We start from the raw sequence: 14,542 nt of genomic DNA, 5'->3' as shown, positions 1-14,542 counted from the left end.
CAGTGTATCATGTCACATTATATTCCCAAATGAACATCACTCCCATGGTGTGAAGCTAGCTGTAAATGCTAATCACTAATGCTAGGTGAAAGATTTAGGGTCTGTCACTGATGTTCGCTGTTAGCTATTAGCTATTATCTATTATCCAGACTTTTATTCAGTGTTAGTGGCAGTAGTTAGCAACGTTAACAATAATTCAAGTCTAGTGTTAACAGTTTGCTTAGGCTTCTTGGGTATTGAGATTAGCTGTCAGCGCTAAAGTTGTGTGCTAATGCTAGTCAGAAATGGCATTCCTGACGTGAAAGTTTTAGAGTCTGTCATTGACAGAGGTGACAGTAGCTTTATCATTTCTTTCTTTATCTTCTCTCTCTCATACACACACACTCACACACACACACATTTGTCTTCCTAATAAATACTATGCTATAAAACCTAGCCTTAACCTCAAAACCCCAAATCAAACCTTTTTGACACCTTTTTTTAAAATAAATTTTTAAATAATAATAAATAAATAAAACAAACAGGGCAAAAATATTATCTACCATATCTATACTACCCAGACATCTAATTATTTTTAGGAACATTAGCAATATTAGCAACAGTACCAATTATTATAAGTGCTTACCTCCCATAGGCTTATTTGGTATTCAGGTTAGCTTTTGTGACTGAAAGTCTCCTTGTAATATGCTAATCCTGCGTCCTGACCTCCCCCTCGGCAGAGTAAAGCTTCACCTCATATGTCATAGCCTACCGCCGCCATCTCCCAGTGTTTAGGGGGCACATGTCAAACACAAGAAATGACAGCCATGTAACCTAGGAATGGGGCCCGAGCTCTGAAAATGCACTGCAGCCAGAAGGTAATTGACCTAATTTAGTCCACATGTGGAGCCTCTGGATGTTGACCCTGAGCCCACTAGAACTGAGAATTGCAATCTAGGTTCTGTCTCCTCCATGTATCCTTCTATATGAGCTGACAGGAGATCGTTTTAAAGCATCGTTTTAACTATGTTAAAGAAGTGTGCCTCCACTGACGCTTGATTCATTCAAGCTGGCATAGTACCCTGAAATGAAATCCAACTCTGGAATAAACAAGAACTGGTTCATTCCCATTGTTGTATTATATTATCGGTGTAAGTGGGTCGGTGTTGGTGTTTATTAGTGAATGGTGGTAGTTGGTGGCGGATGTTGATTGTCAGTGGGTGTTTAATCATTGATTTTAATGTCTGATATTATTATAGATTTTGGTGTTCGATGGTGAATGTTGGTATTTGGTTGTAAATATTGGAGTTTGGTGATAAATGCTGACTGTTGTTATTAAATGTAGCTGTTTGTTGGTTGACTTGTGATGTCTGGTGGTGATATTTGGAATGATCATGGTGAATGTTGGTGTTGTGGTTTGTAGCTTGATGGTGAAGATTGGTGTTTGGTGGTAGGTATTGAGAATTGAATTTAAATGTAGGTGGTTGATGGATGTTAGGGTTGGTTTTTATGGTTAATGTTGGTGTGTAATGGGAAATGTTGGTGTTTATAGCTATATGTTGACTTTTGATGGTTAATATTAATGTTTGTTGGTGAGTGTTGGTTTTTGATGGTTAATGTTGGTGTTTGTTGGCGAATGTTGGTGTATAGTGGTTAATGTTGGTGTTTGTTGGCGAATGTTGGTGTATAGTGGTTAATGTTGGTGTTTGATAGTTAATGTTGGTGTATAGTGGGTAATGTTGGTGTTTAGTGGGTAATGTTGGTGTTTGATAGTTAATGTTGGTGTTTGTTGGCGAATGTTGGTGTTTGATGGTTAATGTTGTTGTTTGTTGGTGAATGTTGGTATTTGATGGTGAATATTAGTGTCTGGAACTATATGTTGGTGTTTAATGGTTAATATTGGTGTTTGTTGGCGAATGTTGGTGTATAGTGGTTAATGTTGGTGTTTGTTGGCGAATGTTGGTGTATAGTGGTTAATGTTGGTGTTTGATAGTTAATGTTGGTGTATAGTGGTTAATGTTGGTGTATAGTGGTTAATGTTGGTGTTTAGTGGGTAATGTTGGTGTTTGATAGTTAATGTTGGTGTTTGTTGGCAAATGTTGGTGTTTGATGGTTAATGTTGGTGTTTGTTGGTGAATGTTGGTATTTGATGGTGAATATTAGTGTCTGGAACTATATGTTGGTGTTTAATGGTTAATATTGGTGTTTGTTGGTGAGTGTTGGTGATTGGTGGTTAATCTTGGTGTTTATAGATATATGTTGATGTTTCATGGTTAATATTGGTGTTTGTTGGTGAGTGTTGGTGATTGGTGGTTAATCTTGGTGTTTATAGATATATGTTGATGTTTCATGGTTAATAGTTTGTTGGTGGACTTTGGTCTTTGTTGGTAAATGCCGGTGTTTGGTGGTGAATATCGGTGTTTGAATCAGTATGTTTGTGTTTGATGGTTAATATTGGTTCTTGATAATGAATGTTAATGATTGATGGTGAATATTGGTGTTTGGAGCTATATGTTGGTGTTTGATCGTTAATATTGGTGTTTGTTGGTGAATGCCGGTGATTGGTGGTGAATTCTGGTGTTTGAATCTATATTTTAGTGTTTGATGGTTAATATTGTTGCTTGGTGAATTTTGGTGTTTGAATCTATATGTTGGGTTTTGGTGGTTAATACTGGTGTAGAAGGTGCATGTTGGTGTTTAATGGTTAATATTGGTGTTTTGAGCTATACGTTGGTGTATGATGGTGAATATTGATATTTGATGGTGAATAGCAGTGAATGTTTTATGTGCTGATTCATTCCAATTAGTGATGTTTGTTAGTTTGTTAGCATTTTTAGTTAATGAATAAATTGAAAAGCAATGCCCCCTCTCTCCTCCATATAGCGATATATATGAGCTGACAGGGGATCATTTTATTCTGTGGAACTGTGGCCCCTCTGACAGCTGACTCATTCGAGCTGCCGTGCAGCACTGACATGAGATCCAGCTGTGGAATACCCAAGAACGATTGTTTTGACTAACGAAAAAGGACCTCCTGCACTGTTGGTGGCTAAATTAAACGCTAACGAAGTTAGACTGGTCCTCCTTGATGTGGCGAGTCATTAAAAATGACAAGGCCTGCTTGCATAGTAATGAGGCCTTCCTAGCGGTGAAGGAAGTGTGTCTTAATTTCCTTGCTGCGGGAAGATGAGGAGAGGTGGGCATAATTAAGGCAAGGTTGAAATCTTTAAAGCTTCAAATTTGCTGGAATGAAGCTTAGGCTTGCGGATGGAAAAACGCCGTTGCAGGATGATGCGGCATAATTGGTGTTCCCTGTCAGTTCTTATAATCGGATCTTTTTTTAAATGTTAGAATACTAATAAAAGAATACTAGGAAAATGAGAAAGAAGTCAAGGAAGTCAGAAAGAAGACTTTGGGATTCTGCAAAGCTTGAAAACCACAACGTTTTGTGGAATTTTGGATGATGGCGAATACTGAAGTTTTTACAACATTCTCTTAAAAATTGATTGGGTTTGTTTTTGGTTGGAAATCAAAGGAGGGATTTGTAAAATACAATATTTTATACGTCCTAGTATAAAACTGGCATGCATTTCTCGTTGGGAGACTATTAAACATTCTATGTAGAACCTTATATCAAAATGTTTCCCATTCAGCACTCCAAATAAAATTCCTTTAGGGAATCCAAGACGTAGCCAAAGAACCCTCGAGGAACCCATATCTGATGGTTGATGTAGCATAATAAGCATCAATTTAAATGATGTAGGATGAGTTTCTTCTGAAATGTTTGTGCCGTGTATTATATTATAGTGGAAAATATATATATATATATATATATATATATATATATATATATATATATATATATATATATCTTTCCTAGTGTTTAGTAATGACTTGAAATAGAAATAACAGAAGTTTCGCTTCTTAGGTTGAAGGCTTTTCTGTAGATTCCTCATTAAGAATCCATTTTCCTCCGCTAATCTTTCGTCGGAGCATATGGATATGTTCCACAACCCGGTTTTCTTGTTCTCTCTCGTTACGTATTAACGAAACTCTCCCTCTGTAGCTGTTCTTTTAGTGCTTGCATATGGTCACCAGACAGATGGAAGTGCCATAATTATCACTTTCCACAGACAAACGTGTGAATGACATGACTGGTAGGGGGAATTACAGTGTGCCGGAGTGTCTCTCTCTCTCACACACACACATACACACACCTCTTCCATGTTAACGTCAGCAAACAAGCTTGTTTTTCTTACTTCCTATTTCAATTGTTTTTCTCTAGATTGCTTGATTTCAGTCATTTTTTATGAATTGCACTTTTGCTTTATTAAATATATCCATTAGTCTTTATGTTCAGCAGTATAGATGTGTGTATGGTGTTGCATGGTGTGTGTGTGTGTGTGTGTGTGTGTGTGTGTGTGTGTGTGTGTGTGTGTATATATGTGAGCAAGACACTGGCTCTGGGCCCATGTGCCTCTTCTGTGCAATTCAATGTAGTTTGAAGTGTTTGAAAAGTGAAATGGACCCAAAGGTTCAGCAAAACGGGTCAGGGGTATTTCAGAGCTGACAGGGTAACTAAAGCTCCGAGCGTGCCAGCACAAAAATTCTCCACCGAACGTCAACAAACCCCGAGACTGTGTTTGAGAGCTGCACCTGTGTGTGATCAGTGAAAAGTTTCAAGAAATCTTTCCCTCTTCACACTGGGGTTATTTTGGCTTGTTATTGTTAGTGCATTATTATTTTTTATTTTTTGAAGAAAGCTGACAGGATTGTAATATTATGGGATGGAATATGGCAGCGGATGACGGTGTTTATTGATAAATGTTGGGTTTCACAGGGTTTGATGGTGAATGTGATGTGTTTATAGTAAATACAGGTTTTTGATGGTGATGGATTTTGGTGTATGATGGTGTATTTTAGTCTTTTTTCTTTCTTTAATCATGAATAGTGATGGCTGTTTTTTTAAGTTGGTGGATTTAGATGGAGGATGTTGACCACTGATGGTAGATGTAGGTGTTTTTGAAGGTGATGGCTGGTTTTGGTGGATTTAGATGGAGGATGTTGACAACTGATGGTAAATTTTGGTGTGTTTGAAGGTGATGGCTGCTTCTGGTGGATTTAGATGGAGGATGTTGACAATTGATGGTAGATGTAGGTGTTTTTGAAGGTGATGGCTGGTTTTGGTGGATTTAGATGGAGGATGTTGAGAATTGATGGTAAATGTAGGTGTGTTTGAAGGTGATGGCTGCTTCTGGTGGATTTAGATGGAGGATGTTGACCACTGATGGTAAATGTAGGTGTGTTTGAAGGTGATGGCTGCTTCTGGTGGATTTTTGATGGAATATGTTGACCACTGATGGTAGATGTAGGTGTTTTTGAAAGTGTTGTCAGTTTTTGCTGGATTTAGATGTAGAATGTTGACAATTGATGGTAGATGTAGGTGTTTTTGAAGGTGATGGCTGTTTTTGGTGGATTTTTGATGGAGGATGTTGACCACTGATGGTAGATGTAGGTGTTTTTGAAGGTGATGGCTGTTTTTGGTGGATTTTTGATGGAGGATGTTGACCACTGGTGGTAAATGTAGGTGTGTTTGAAGGTGATGGCTGCTTCTGGTGGATTTTTGATGGAGGATGTTGACCACTGGTGGTAAATGTAGGTGTGTTTGAAGGTGATGGCAATTTTTTAAGTTGGTGGATTTATGGATGTTGGCCACTGATGGTAGATGTAGGTGTTTTTGAAGGTGATGGCTTGTTTTTGGTGGATTTCTGATGGATGATGTTGACCACTGATGGTAGACATAAGTGTTTTTGAAGGTGATGGCTGTTTTTGATGCATTTGAAGGACAGTGTTGACCACTGATTGTAAATTTTGGTGTGTTTGAAGGTGATGGCTGTTTTTGATGGATTTGATGGACATTGTTGACCAATGATGGTAAATTGTGGTGTGTTTGAAGGTGATGGCTGGTTTTGTTGGATTTTTGATGGAGGATGTTGACCACTGATGGTAGATGTAGATGGTAAACATGGTTAATGGAGTTTAGTGATGAACTTCGGTGTTTGATCCCGAATATTGGTGATAGTGAATATTAGTAATGGATGGGGACTGATTATGAATGTTGGTAAATACAATGTTACGGGTGGGGATAAGTGTTAGTGTTTGGTATAGTGTGTTGGTGCTTAATGATGTTGCTGTTGGTGGTTAATTTTGTAGACACCCATCCTTGTAGATTTGACCTTTGCCTCATTTTAAAATGATTATTCACTCCCTCTCTTTCTTCTTGTCTTTCTTCCTTTTTCCCTGTCTACATCCCCCCCTTCTTTCTGTCTGTCTCAATTAGATGCTCAGTGCAGCCTCATAAAGTGCTGCTGGCAAAATTAATTTCAGCTCCTTATTTTGCAATTACTGTGCCTGTGTGTAGGTGTGTGTATGTGTTTGTCTCTCTCTGTCTGTGTGTGTTATGGTCTGTTTTATTTCTCAGATGCGGTCAGCATTGATATTAGCCATAGGATCAGAAATTGACGCTTAACTAATCTACCATGGTGTCGAGTAAACACACAGAGCTCAACATTAATGACTGTCCCAGGTACAATCTGCTTCCAGGATATCATTTCTCTCATACCTTCAGATATGATCAAATGAGGTCCATTGTGTCTTGCTGTCTTTGTACAGAATGCAGGAAAATAATTTAAATAAAAAAGAGGTTAAAGGTATTTAACAGTTAATAGTTCATCCTACGTACGTTGATAGCTATTGGAACAGAGTATGCTGAGATTTATTCCAGGAAAAAGAATAGAGACTCGAAGGGAGACGTGAAGAGCCGTCATCACCTCTGACAATGCGCGTAAAAGTACTATGCTGGGAAACAAATTCTGTCAGACTGTATTGTTCAGCCAAACAGCAGCTAGCTATTATGTTAACATTAACGTCAGTCTACTTGCCAGCTCGCCTACCGTGACCGTTTTGATTGACAACAGCCTAAAGCTTTGTGCTGGCCTGAAGTGATTTGTTCTTTTACAAGTTATAATTCTTAATATAAGAAAAAAGTAGTACTTGGGACGGTCAAGGTTGTTTCAAGATGATTGAAATTGCTATCCCGGGTGATTTCGGGGACGCGCGGATAAAAAAGGAGCCAAGTTTTCTTAATTTTTCCCCCGTCCACAGGAAGTAAGAGCAGTTACCATGGAAACACGCACTGCTTTGCAAATTGACCAACTTCATGTCAGCCATGTTGGACAACCTGGTATCTGAGGTATCTGGATTGTGTAGGACTTGCTCACTATTTGTCTGATTATGTTCTCACATGAATGACATTGTTGCTGTTACTCAAGGTCATGCATGCTTATACTGTTTGATTTTTTGCTCTGGTGCTCCATGTTGCGTCCTTTCGCTAAGTCCAGACGGCATTTGTATCAGAAACAAAAAGAGGGCTGTACATGCAAGAGGGAAATGGACAGGAAAAGAGAAGGCGAGGGGAAACGGGTATTTGTGGAAGGCATCTTTCCCTCCAGTTCACTTTGTACTACAGGCAATGTTGAACATTCTTATTGATTTGTTAGCCTAACTAGAGTGCCTCTGCGTGTGTGTGTGTGTGTGTGTGTGTGCGTGTGTGTGTGTATACTGAACATGTTGTAGCTGTCTCTCTCTTTGGGTGTGTATGTACGTTGTTTGTGAAGTCAACTGGTAAGAGGCCCATGTAGAAACCTGTCAAGTCTAATTGAACGGCTGATTTGAAGCTGACGCTTCTCTCTCTCTCTCTCTCTTTCTCTCTCTTTCTCTCCCTCTCCCTCTCATTCTCTCCCTCCCGCTGTGTATCTGTTTCTATCTCTTTCTCTTTCTCGCTATCTCTCATTTTTCCTCTTGCAGTCTCAGAGACCATGATGAGTTGCGACTCAGGAAGCAGTCGTGCTCCAAATACAAACCTAAATCTATTTACTTCTTGCTAGTCCATCAGCATCCTCAACTGACTTCGTCTCCTTCTGCCTCCACAGAGTCGTCTTCGTCGGTTCACGTCTTCATGGACACCACCACCACCACCACCACCAGGACGACCACCAACCCGACTACAGTGTCCACAGCCGCCACCTCTACCACTACAACCACCACCTCTAGCTCTACCAGATCCCCGGCTCTTAGCGTGTTCACTCCGAGGGCGCACACTACCACCGTTGAGCTCCGATCTCCGGGAGGCGCAGGGCCCCTTTCCAGTACACGCCCACCTCCTTCCTCTGTCCTGCCCAACTACGCTGCGGAGTTCTGTAACCCGACTGTGGAGGCGGAGCTAACCTGGCCCAAAACTCGCCAGGGCATCACCGCTACACAGCTATGCCCCTTCGGAACAATAGGTAACAAATGCCATATATAATTAATTAAGTAATACAATCTTAATAGAGATTAAATTGTATTTAGACAGACAGATAAATTATTTTTGACTCTGCCTCATCTATATACAGCCCAACTGTACCATATACAATACAGGTTTAATCTCAGTAGGTCGAGCAGAAAAAGGAAAAAACAGTACCCAGGGTTAACCTCACAATTGTTCTCTTTCTCAGTAAATCACATACAAGGACACATGGATAATGCTAGCAGAGAGAAAGAGGAAAAAAGGACAAGATGTTTAACCAAAAAGCCCTCACTGAAATCTGTTTGTCTCCAGAGATGAGTTGAGGAGAAGGATTTTCTTCAGTCAGTAATTCAGTGCCATGGACGTTGTTATGGGCTGAAAATACTGACCTCTGATTCAGCTAGTGCAGGGTTAATTCAGGCATACACACACACACACACACACAAACACACACACAAACACACACACACACACACACACACACACAAACACACACACAAACACACACACAAACACACACACAAACACACACACAAACACACACACACACACACACACACAAACACACACACAAACACACACACAAACACACACAAAGCTTAAGACATTTGCAAGCTGATTTATTAATTTTCCACAAAATATCATCAAATGTTTGATTGAAATTAAATGAACACAGCAAAAACAAACAGGGATCTCCCTCCCTCCTTTCTTTCTTTCTTTCTTTCTTTCTTTCTTTCTTTCTTTCTTTCTTTCTTTCTTTTTCTTTTCACCTTCCTTCCTTTCCTCCTTTCATTTGTTTTTGTTCCTTCCTTCCTTCCTTCCTTCCTTCCTTCCTTCCATTCCTTTCTTTCTTTATTCCTTCCTTCCTTCCTTCCTTCCTTCCTTCTATTCCTTTCTTTTTTTATTCCTTTTGTTTGTTTGTTCGTTCATTTATTCGTTCGTTCGTTCGTTCCTTCCTTCCTTCCTTCCTTCCTTCCTTCCTTCCTTCCTTCCTTCCTTCCTTCCTTCCATTCTTTATTCCTTCCTTCCTTCCTTCCTTCCTTCCTTCCTTCCATTCCTTTCCTCCTTTCATTTGTTTGTTTGTTTGTTCCTTCCTTCCTTCCTTCCTTCCTTCCTTCCTTCCTTCCTTCCATTCCTTTCTTTTTTTATTCCTTTTGTTTGTTTGTTCATTCGTTCCTTCCTTCCTTCCTTCCTTCCTTCCTTCCTTCCTTCCTTCCTTCCTTCCTTCTTTTCATTTATTTCTTTCTTTATTCCTTTTGTTTGTTTGTTTTGTTCCTTCCTTCTTTCCTTCCTTCCTTCCTTCCTTCCTTCCTTCTTTTCATTTATTTCTTTCTTTATTCCTTTTGTTTGTTTGTTTTGTTCCTTCCTTCCTTCCTTCCTTCCTTCCTTCCTTCCTTCCTTCCTTCCATTCTTTATTCCTTCCTTCCTTCCTTCCTTCCTTCCTTCCTTCCTTCCTTCCTTCCTTCCTTCCTTCCTTCCTTCCATTCCTTTCCTCCTTTCATTTGTTTGTTTGTTTGTTTGTTCCTTCCTTCCTTCCTTCCTTCCTTCCTTCCTTCCATTCCTTTCTTTTTTTATTCCTTTTGTTTGTTTGTTCATTCGTTCCTTCCTTCCTTCCTTCCTTCCTTCCTTCCTTCCTTCCTTCCTTCCTTCCTTCCTTCTTTTCATTTATTTCTTTCTTTATTCCTTTTGTTTGTTCGTTCATTTGTTCCTTCCTTCTTTCCTTCCTTCCTTCCTGCCATCCATCCATCCATCCATCCATAAAACCCAGAAAAGAAAATAATGAATAATATGAAATGTTTTATACCTCTTATTCTACAGCAGCATTCATTTATTAAAGAACAAAGCATCGTAGTTTTTATCCATTTAGAGTTATGTCACTAATATTTGTGGAACCAGTTAGCTCCTGTTATCACTTACAAAGTCAAACAAGTTTAAGCGTTTATGATTTAAGAGGTAGCATATGAGAACGAGTGAACAGTCAGAGCTGCTTTCAGAGACGCTACAGAAAATTAGTCAGCAGCTTCAGACAAAACTCCGTCTTATACCTGCTTGTGAAGGTTTAGCTGACCTCCGAACTAGAAACCGCTGCATTATTAGACTTCTCTAACACTTCTGGAACTTTCTGAATAGAGTGTGAGGGCTTTGAGTCAAGCTACTGCCTTCGTGTAAAGTGTCTGGTAGTGTGCATGTTGTCATGTTGTGTGTGTGTGTGTTTGTTGCTCCTATTATTGCTCGTGCCATTCATTAGCGGATCGGTGGTGCATGTGGGTCGGCTGGGACGCTGCGTGCGCTGAGATAACGAGAAGCACCACTCAAAGCATCAGAGCCAGGAGATCTCCAGCCTCAATCACTAGTGTGTGTGTGTGTGTGTGTGTGTGTGTAGGTCTGTATATGTGTCTCTCTGTCATATACACATTCCCCTTCATCTCTCTGTCTTTCTTCTCTGTACTTCTGCAGCACTTTATTCTGCCTCTTGTGTTCTGTCTTCTACCCTTTCCCTTTCGTCTATCACCTCGTCCCTGCCCTCGCTGTCTTCTCTATTCTCTACTACTTTTCTTACTCACTTTTTCAGTCTCACTTTTCACCCTCCTCTCTCTCTGTGTCTGCTTTCCTCTTTATCTGCTAGAAGCTAAAGAGAGGCTCGGGTAGAGGGAAATGAAGTGTCAGTCAAACTTTATATCAGTTTAATGTTGTCACACTTTCTCATCCTCCTTTCCTCCATGCTGTTGTGTTGCACCGGCTTGTTTCTGCAGTTTTCTTGCCAACCCCAGCCTCAATGACTGGTGATTAGTTTGCGTGATTAGCTCCTAGGAACGGGATTAGCCATTCTCCACAGTTTGGAGGGCAGCATTGGTCAGCAGCAGTCTGCCCAGCTTTATATATATATATATAAGCATGCTGTATATATGAGCAGAAATAAAACCCAAGAAATGCATGTGTCATTAGAGTGTTATTGGCCCCTCATTAGTGGTCAGAAAAAGACTCATCCCATCAGGGGCCGCATTTGACCTTTTCTGAGAGACTCAACATTCACTACACAGACACACACACACACACACAAACTTGCCACCAATTAGAGCTTGTCTCATGCAGAAAAACACAAGGCAGTTGTCTATCTATCTGTTTTTCTGTCTATCTATCTGTCTTTCTGTCTATCAGTCTTTCTGTCTGACTGTCTACCTATATAGATCTATCTATCTATCTATCTATCTATCTATCTATCTATCTATCTATCTATCTATCTATATGTCTGTCTGTCTGTCTGTCTGTCTGTCTGTCTATCTATCTGTCTGTCTGTCTGTCTGTCTGTCTGTCTGTCTGTCTGTCTGTCTGTCTATCTATCTATCTGTCTGTCTGTCTGTCTGTCTGTCTATCTATCTATCTGTCTGTCTGTCTGTCTGTCTGTCTGTCTGTCTGTCTGTCTCTGTCTGTCTGTCTGTCTGTCTGTCTGTCTATCTATCTATCTGTCTGTCTGTCTGTCTCTGTCTGTCTGTCTGTCTATCTATCTATCTGTCTGTCTGTCTGTCTGTCTGTCTGTCTATCTATCTGTCTGTCTGTCTGTCTGTCTGTCTGTCTGTCTCTGTCTGTCTGTCTGTCTGTCTGTCTGTCTGTCTATCTATCTATCTATCTATCTATCTATCTATCTATCTATCTATCTATCTATCTGTCTGTTTGCCTGTCTATCTATCTATCTATCTATCTATCTATCTATCTATCTATCTATCTATCTATCTATCTATCTATCTTTCTGTCTGTTTGCCTGTCTGTTTGTCTATCTATCTATCTATCTATCTATCTATCTATCTATCTATCTATCTATCTATCTATCTATCTATCTATCTATCTATCTGTCTTTCTGTCTGTATGTCTATCTATCTGTCTGTCTATCTATCTATCTGTCTGTCTAGGATAAGTCTATAGTAACAAACACCCTCACAATATGATGCTACCAGGGCTTTTCACCAAACACAGCTCAGTTTCCACATTGATGAGTCTGTGCAAAAATTTTGGCACACTCCTCCACTCTTCCATAACATCCAGCTTTCGGGTCTGCCCACGTCTGCTACGTGAACAGGTTGTCCTGTTAGCTTTTCTTTTTCCGAATCTTTCCAACTCCCTCAGAGAGTGTCACCCTGTCTGTCTATATATATATATATATATATATATATATATATATATATATATATATATATATATATATATATATATATAGATGTAAATGTATTTGCAGGGGCACCTACGTGTCAGTGAAGTAAGTGTGTGTGTGTGTGTGTGTGTGACTGTGTGTGTGTGTGACTGTGTGCGCGTGTGTTTGCATAATCTGCCCTAAGCCTTTGCTGTAACGTGACAGTTGTTTACGTATAAAAACAATTACACATCATCAGCTGCACTTAAAAGCTTTTACATTGTGTTCATGAGTCTTTTTTTCATGTTTGTATACTTCCAAGCTGAATTTGGAGCAAGCTTGACACACACACACACACACACATACACACACACACTAAGTTGTATTGTGCTACATGTATCCCCTCTAGGCAATGCCTCCTTTGCGTGCATGGGTCCCGAAGGCTTGTGGGATCTCCAGGGTCCTGATCTCAGCAACTGCACTTCATCTTGGGTGAACATCATTAGCCAGAAGGTAAGACCATCCCAAAAACACACACTTTACATCTGTGTAATGGTGATGGGTCAGCTGAGGACACCAGGAGACCTTCGGGCAATAACACTTATGATTGTTGCCCAAGTGTTCAATTCTCAAACCTCATATCGGGCCATTATCAAAATATCGAGGCACAGATGGAGTGCAAAAAGCTGTATGTGTGTGTGTGTGTATACAAAATCTTTAAGTGAGAAAGAAAAATACTTTCAGTTCTTGCTACGGTTTTTCATTTAAAGTATCCCCTAAAGACAGTCAACACTCTCTGCTGTACCTTATTTGTTTTCCTGGAAGAGAAAAATACCAAGCGATCAACAGCGAAGTACAGAAATTGGCTCATTTAAAGTGAGGCTTCGTACAAGTGTCAGGTGATTATGGTGGGAGGTGGGGATTTGGGGGTCTATGTATACTTCATTAACCCGGCACAAATGATTTATAAGCCGGGAGTTGGGTTTTACCGCAGGTGTTATTATTCTCTGTTAGGCAAATTTATGTGCGAGTGATGCGGCCATCAACCTACAGCGGAAACTTAGACTTTCAAATGAGGATCAAGCTGTCAGAGTAAGTCCTGAGAGACAGAGCGAGCGGTGGAGGGCAGAGGAGATGGAGATAGAGAGAAGACAAAAAAGAGCCGAGGGGTGAGGGCGAAAAGGCAAAAAAAAGAAGAGGGGGAGTGGACAGGAGAGAAAAATGCAAGGCTAGACAGATGCCCTTCTCATGAAAAAGAAATAAATTGTCTTAAATCACCCCAAAGCATGCTGCGAAATGTATTATGGTCTTATAAGACCAGGGTAAAACCTTCTGGGTATAATTGTAAAAGATATGTTTGGTGTAAAAACTCAAGACAGTGAAGCATGGTGGTGGCAGAATCACGCCATGGGGCAGATTCTCAAAAAGCCGGAACTACAGCTGGGGCTCAGTAAGAGCCTAGATCTTAATCCTACCCAAATACCTGTGGAATGACTTGAAAAGGGAGATCTGAGATGTGGAGTGGTTTTGTAATGAAGAGTAGAATAACACTGGCAACTTGGTTTTCTTACCCTAAAAGACTTCAGAACAGTATTAATTATGTAGTGTGCATATCTATCTATCTATCTATCTATCTATCTATCTATCTATCTATCTATCTATCTATCTATCTATCTATCTATCTATCTATCTATCTATCTATCTATCTATCTATCTATCTATATGTCTGTCTGTCTGTATCTATCTATCTATCTATCTATCTATCTATCTATCTATCTATCTATCTATCTATCTATCTATCTATCTATCTATCTATCTATCTATCTATCTATATGTCTGTCTGTCTGTATCTATCTATCTATCTATCTATCTATCTATCTATCTATCTATCTATCTATCTATCTATCTATCTATCTATCTATCTATCTATATGTCTGTCTGTCTGTCTCTATCTATCTATCTATCTATCTATCTATCTATCTATCTATCTATCTATCTATCTATCTATCTATGTAGCTAGCTATCTGTGTTCATCTATTGCGTCTCTCTGTCTGTCTCTCTCTATCTTCCTGTCTGTTTTTCTGATTATA

At 39.7% G+C, this 14,542-nt stretch overlaps 1 protein-coding gene across 10 annotated transcripts in view; it reads left to right on the top strand.

Annotated features, from left to right (window-relative positions):
- The window catches only part of LOC131349118 (adhesion G protein-coupled receptor L3-like), a 296,639-nt gene that overhangs the window by 192,183 nt on the left and 89,914 nt on the right, over positions 1–14,542 (top strand). For all 10 annotated transcript variants that reach the window (XM_058384515.1, XM_058384522.1, XM_058384514.1 and 7 more), the window contains exons 7-8: positions 7,971–8,324; positions 12,862–12,965. In XM_058384515.1, the coding sequence (XP_058240498.1) occupies positions 7,971–8,324; positions 12,862–12,965 (458 nt within the window). The remainder of the gene's footprint in view (positions 1–7,970; positions 8,325–12,861; positions 12,966–14,542) is intronic.

Source organism: Hemibagrus wyckioides, linkage group LG29 (genome assembly GCF_019097595.1).
Source record: "Hemibagrus wyckioides isolate EC202008001 linkage group LG29, SWU_Hwy_1.0, whole genome shotgun sequence".
NCBI lineage: Eukaryota > Metazoa > Chordata > Actinopteri > Siluriformes > Bagridae > Hemibagrus > Hemibagrus wyckioides.
Note: the sequence above shows the minus strand (reverse complement) of the source record. Positions and strands in the feature narration are given on the sequence as shown.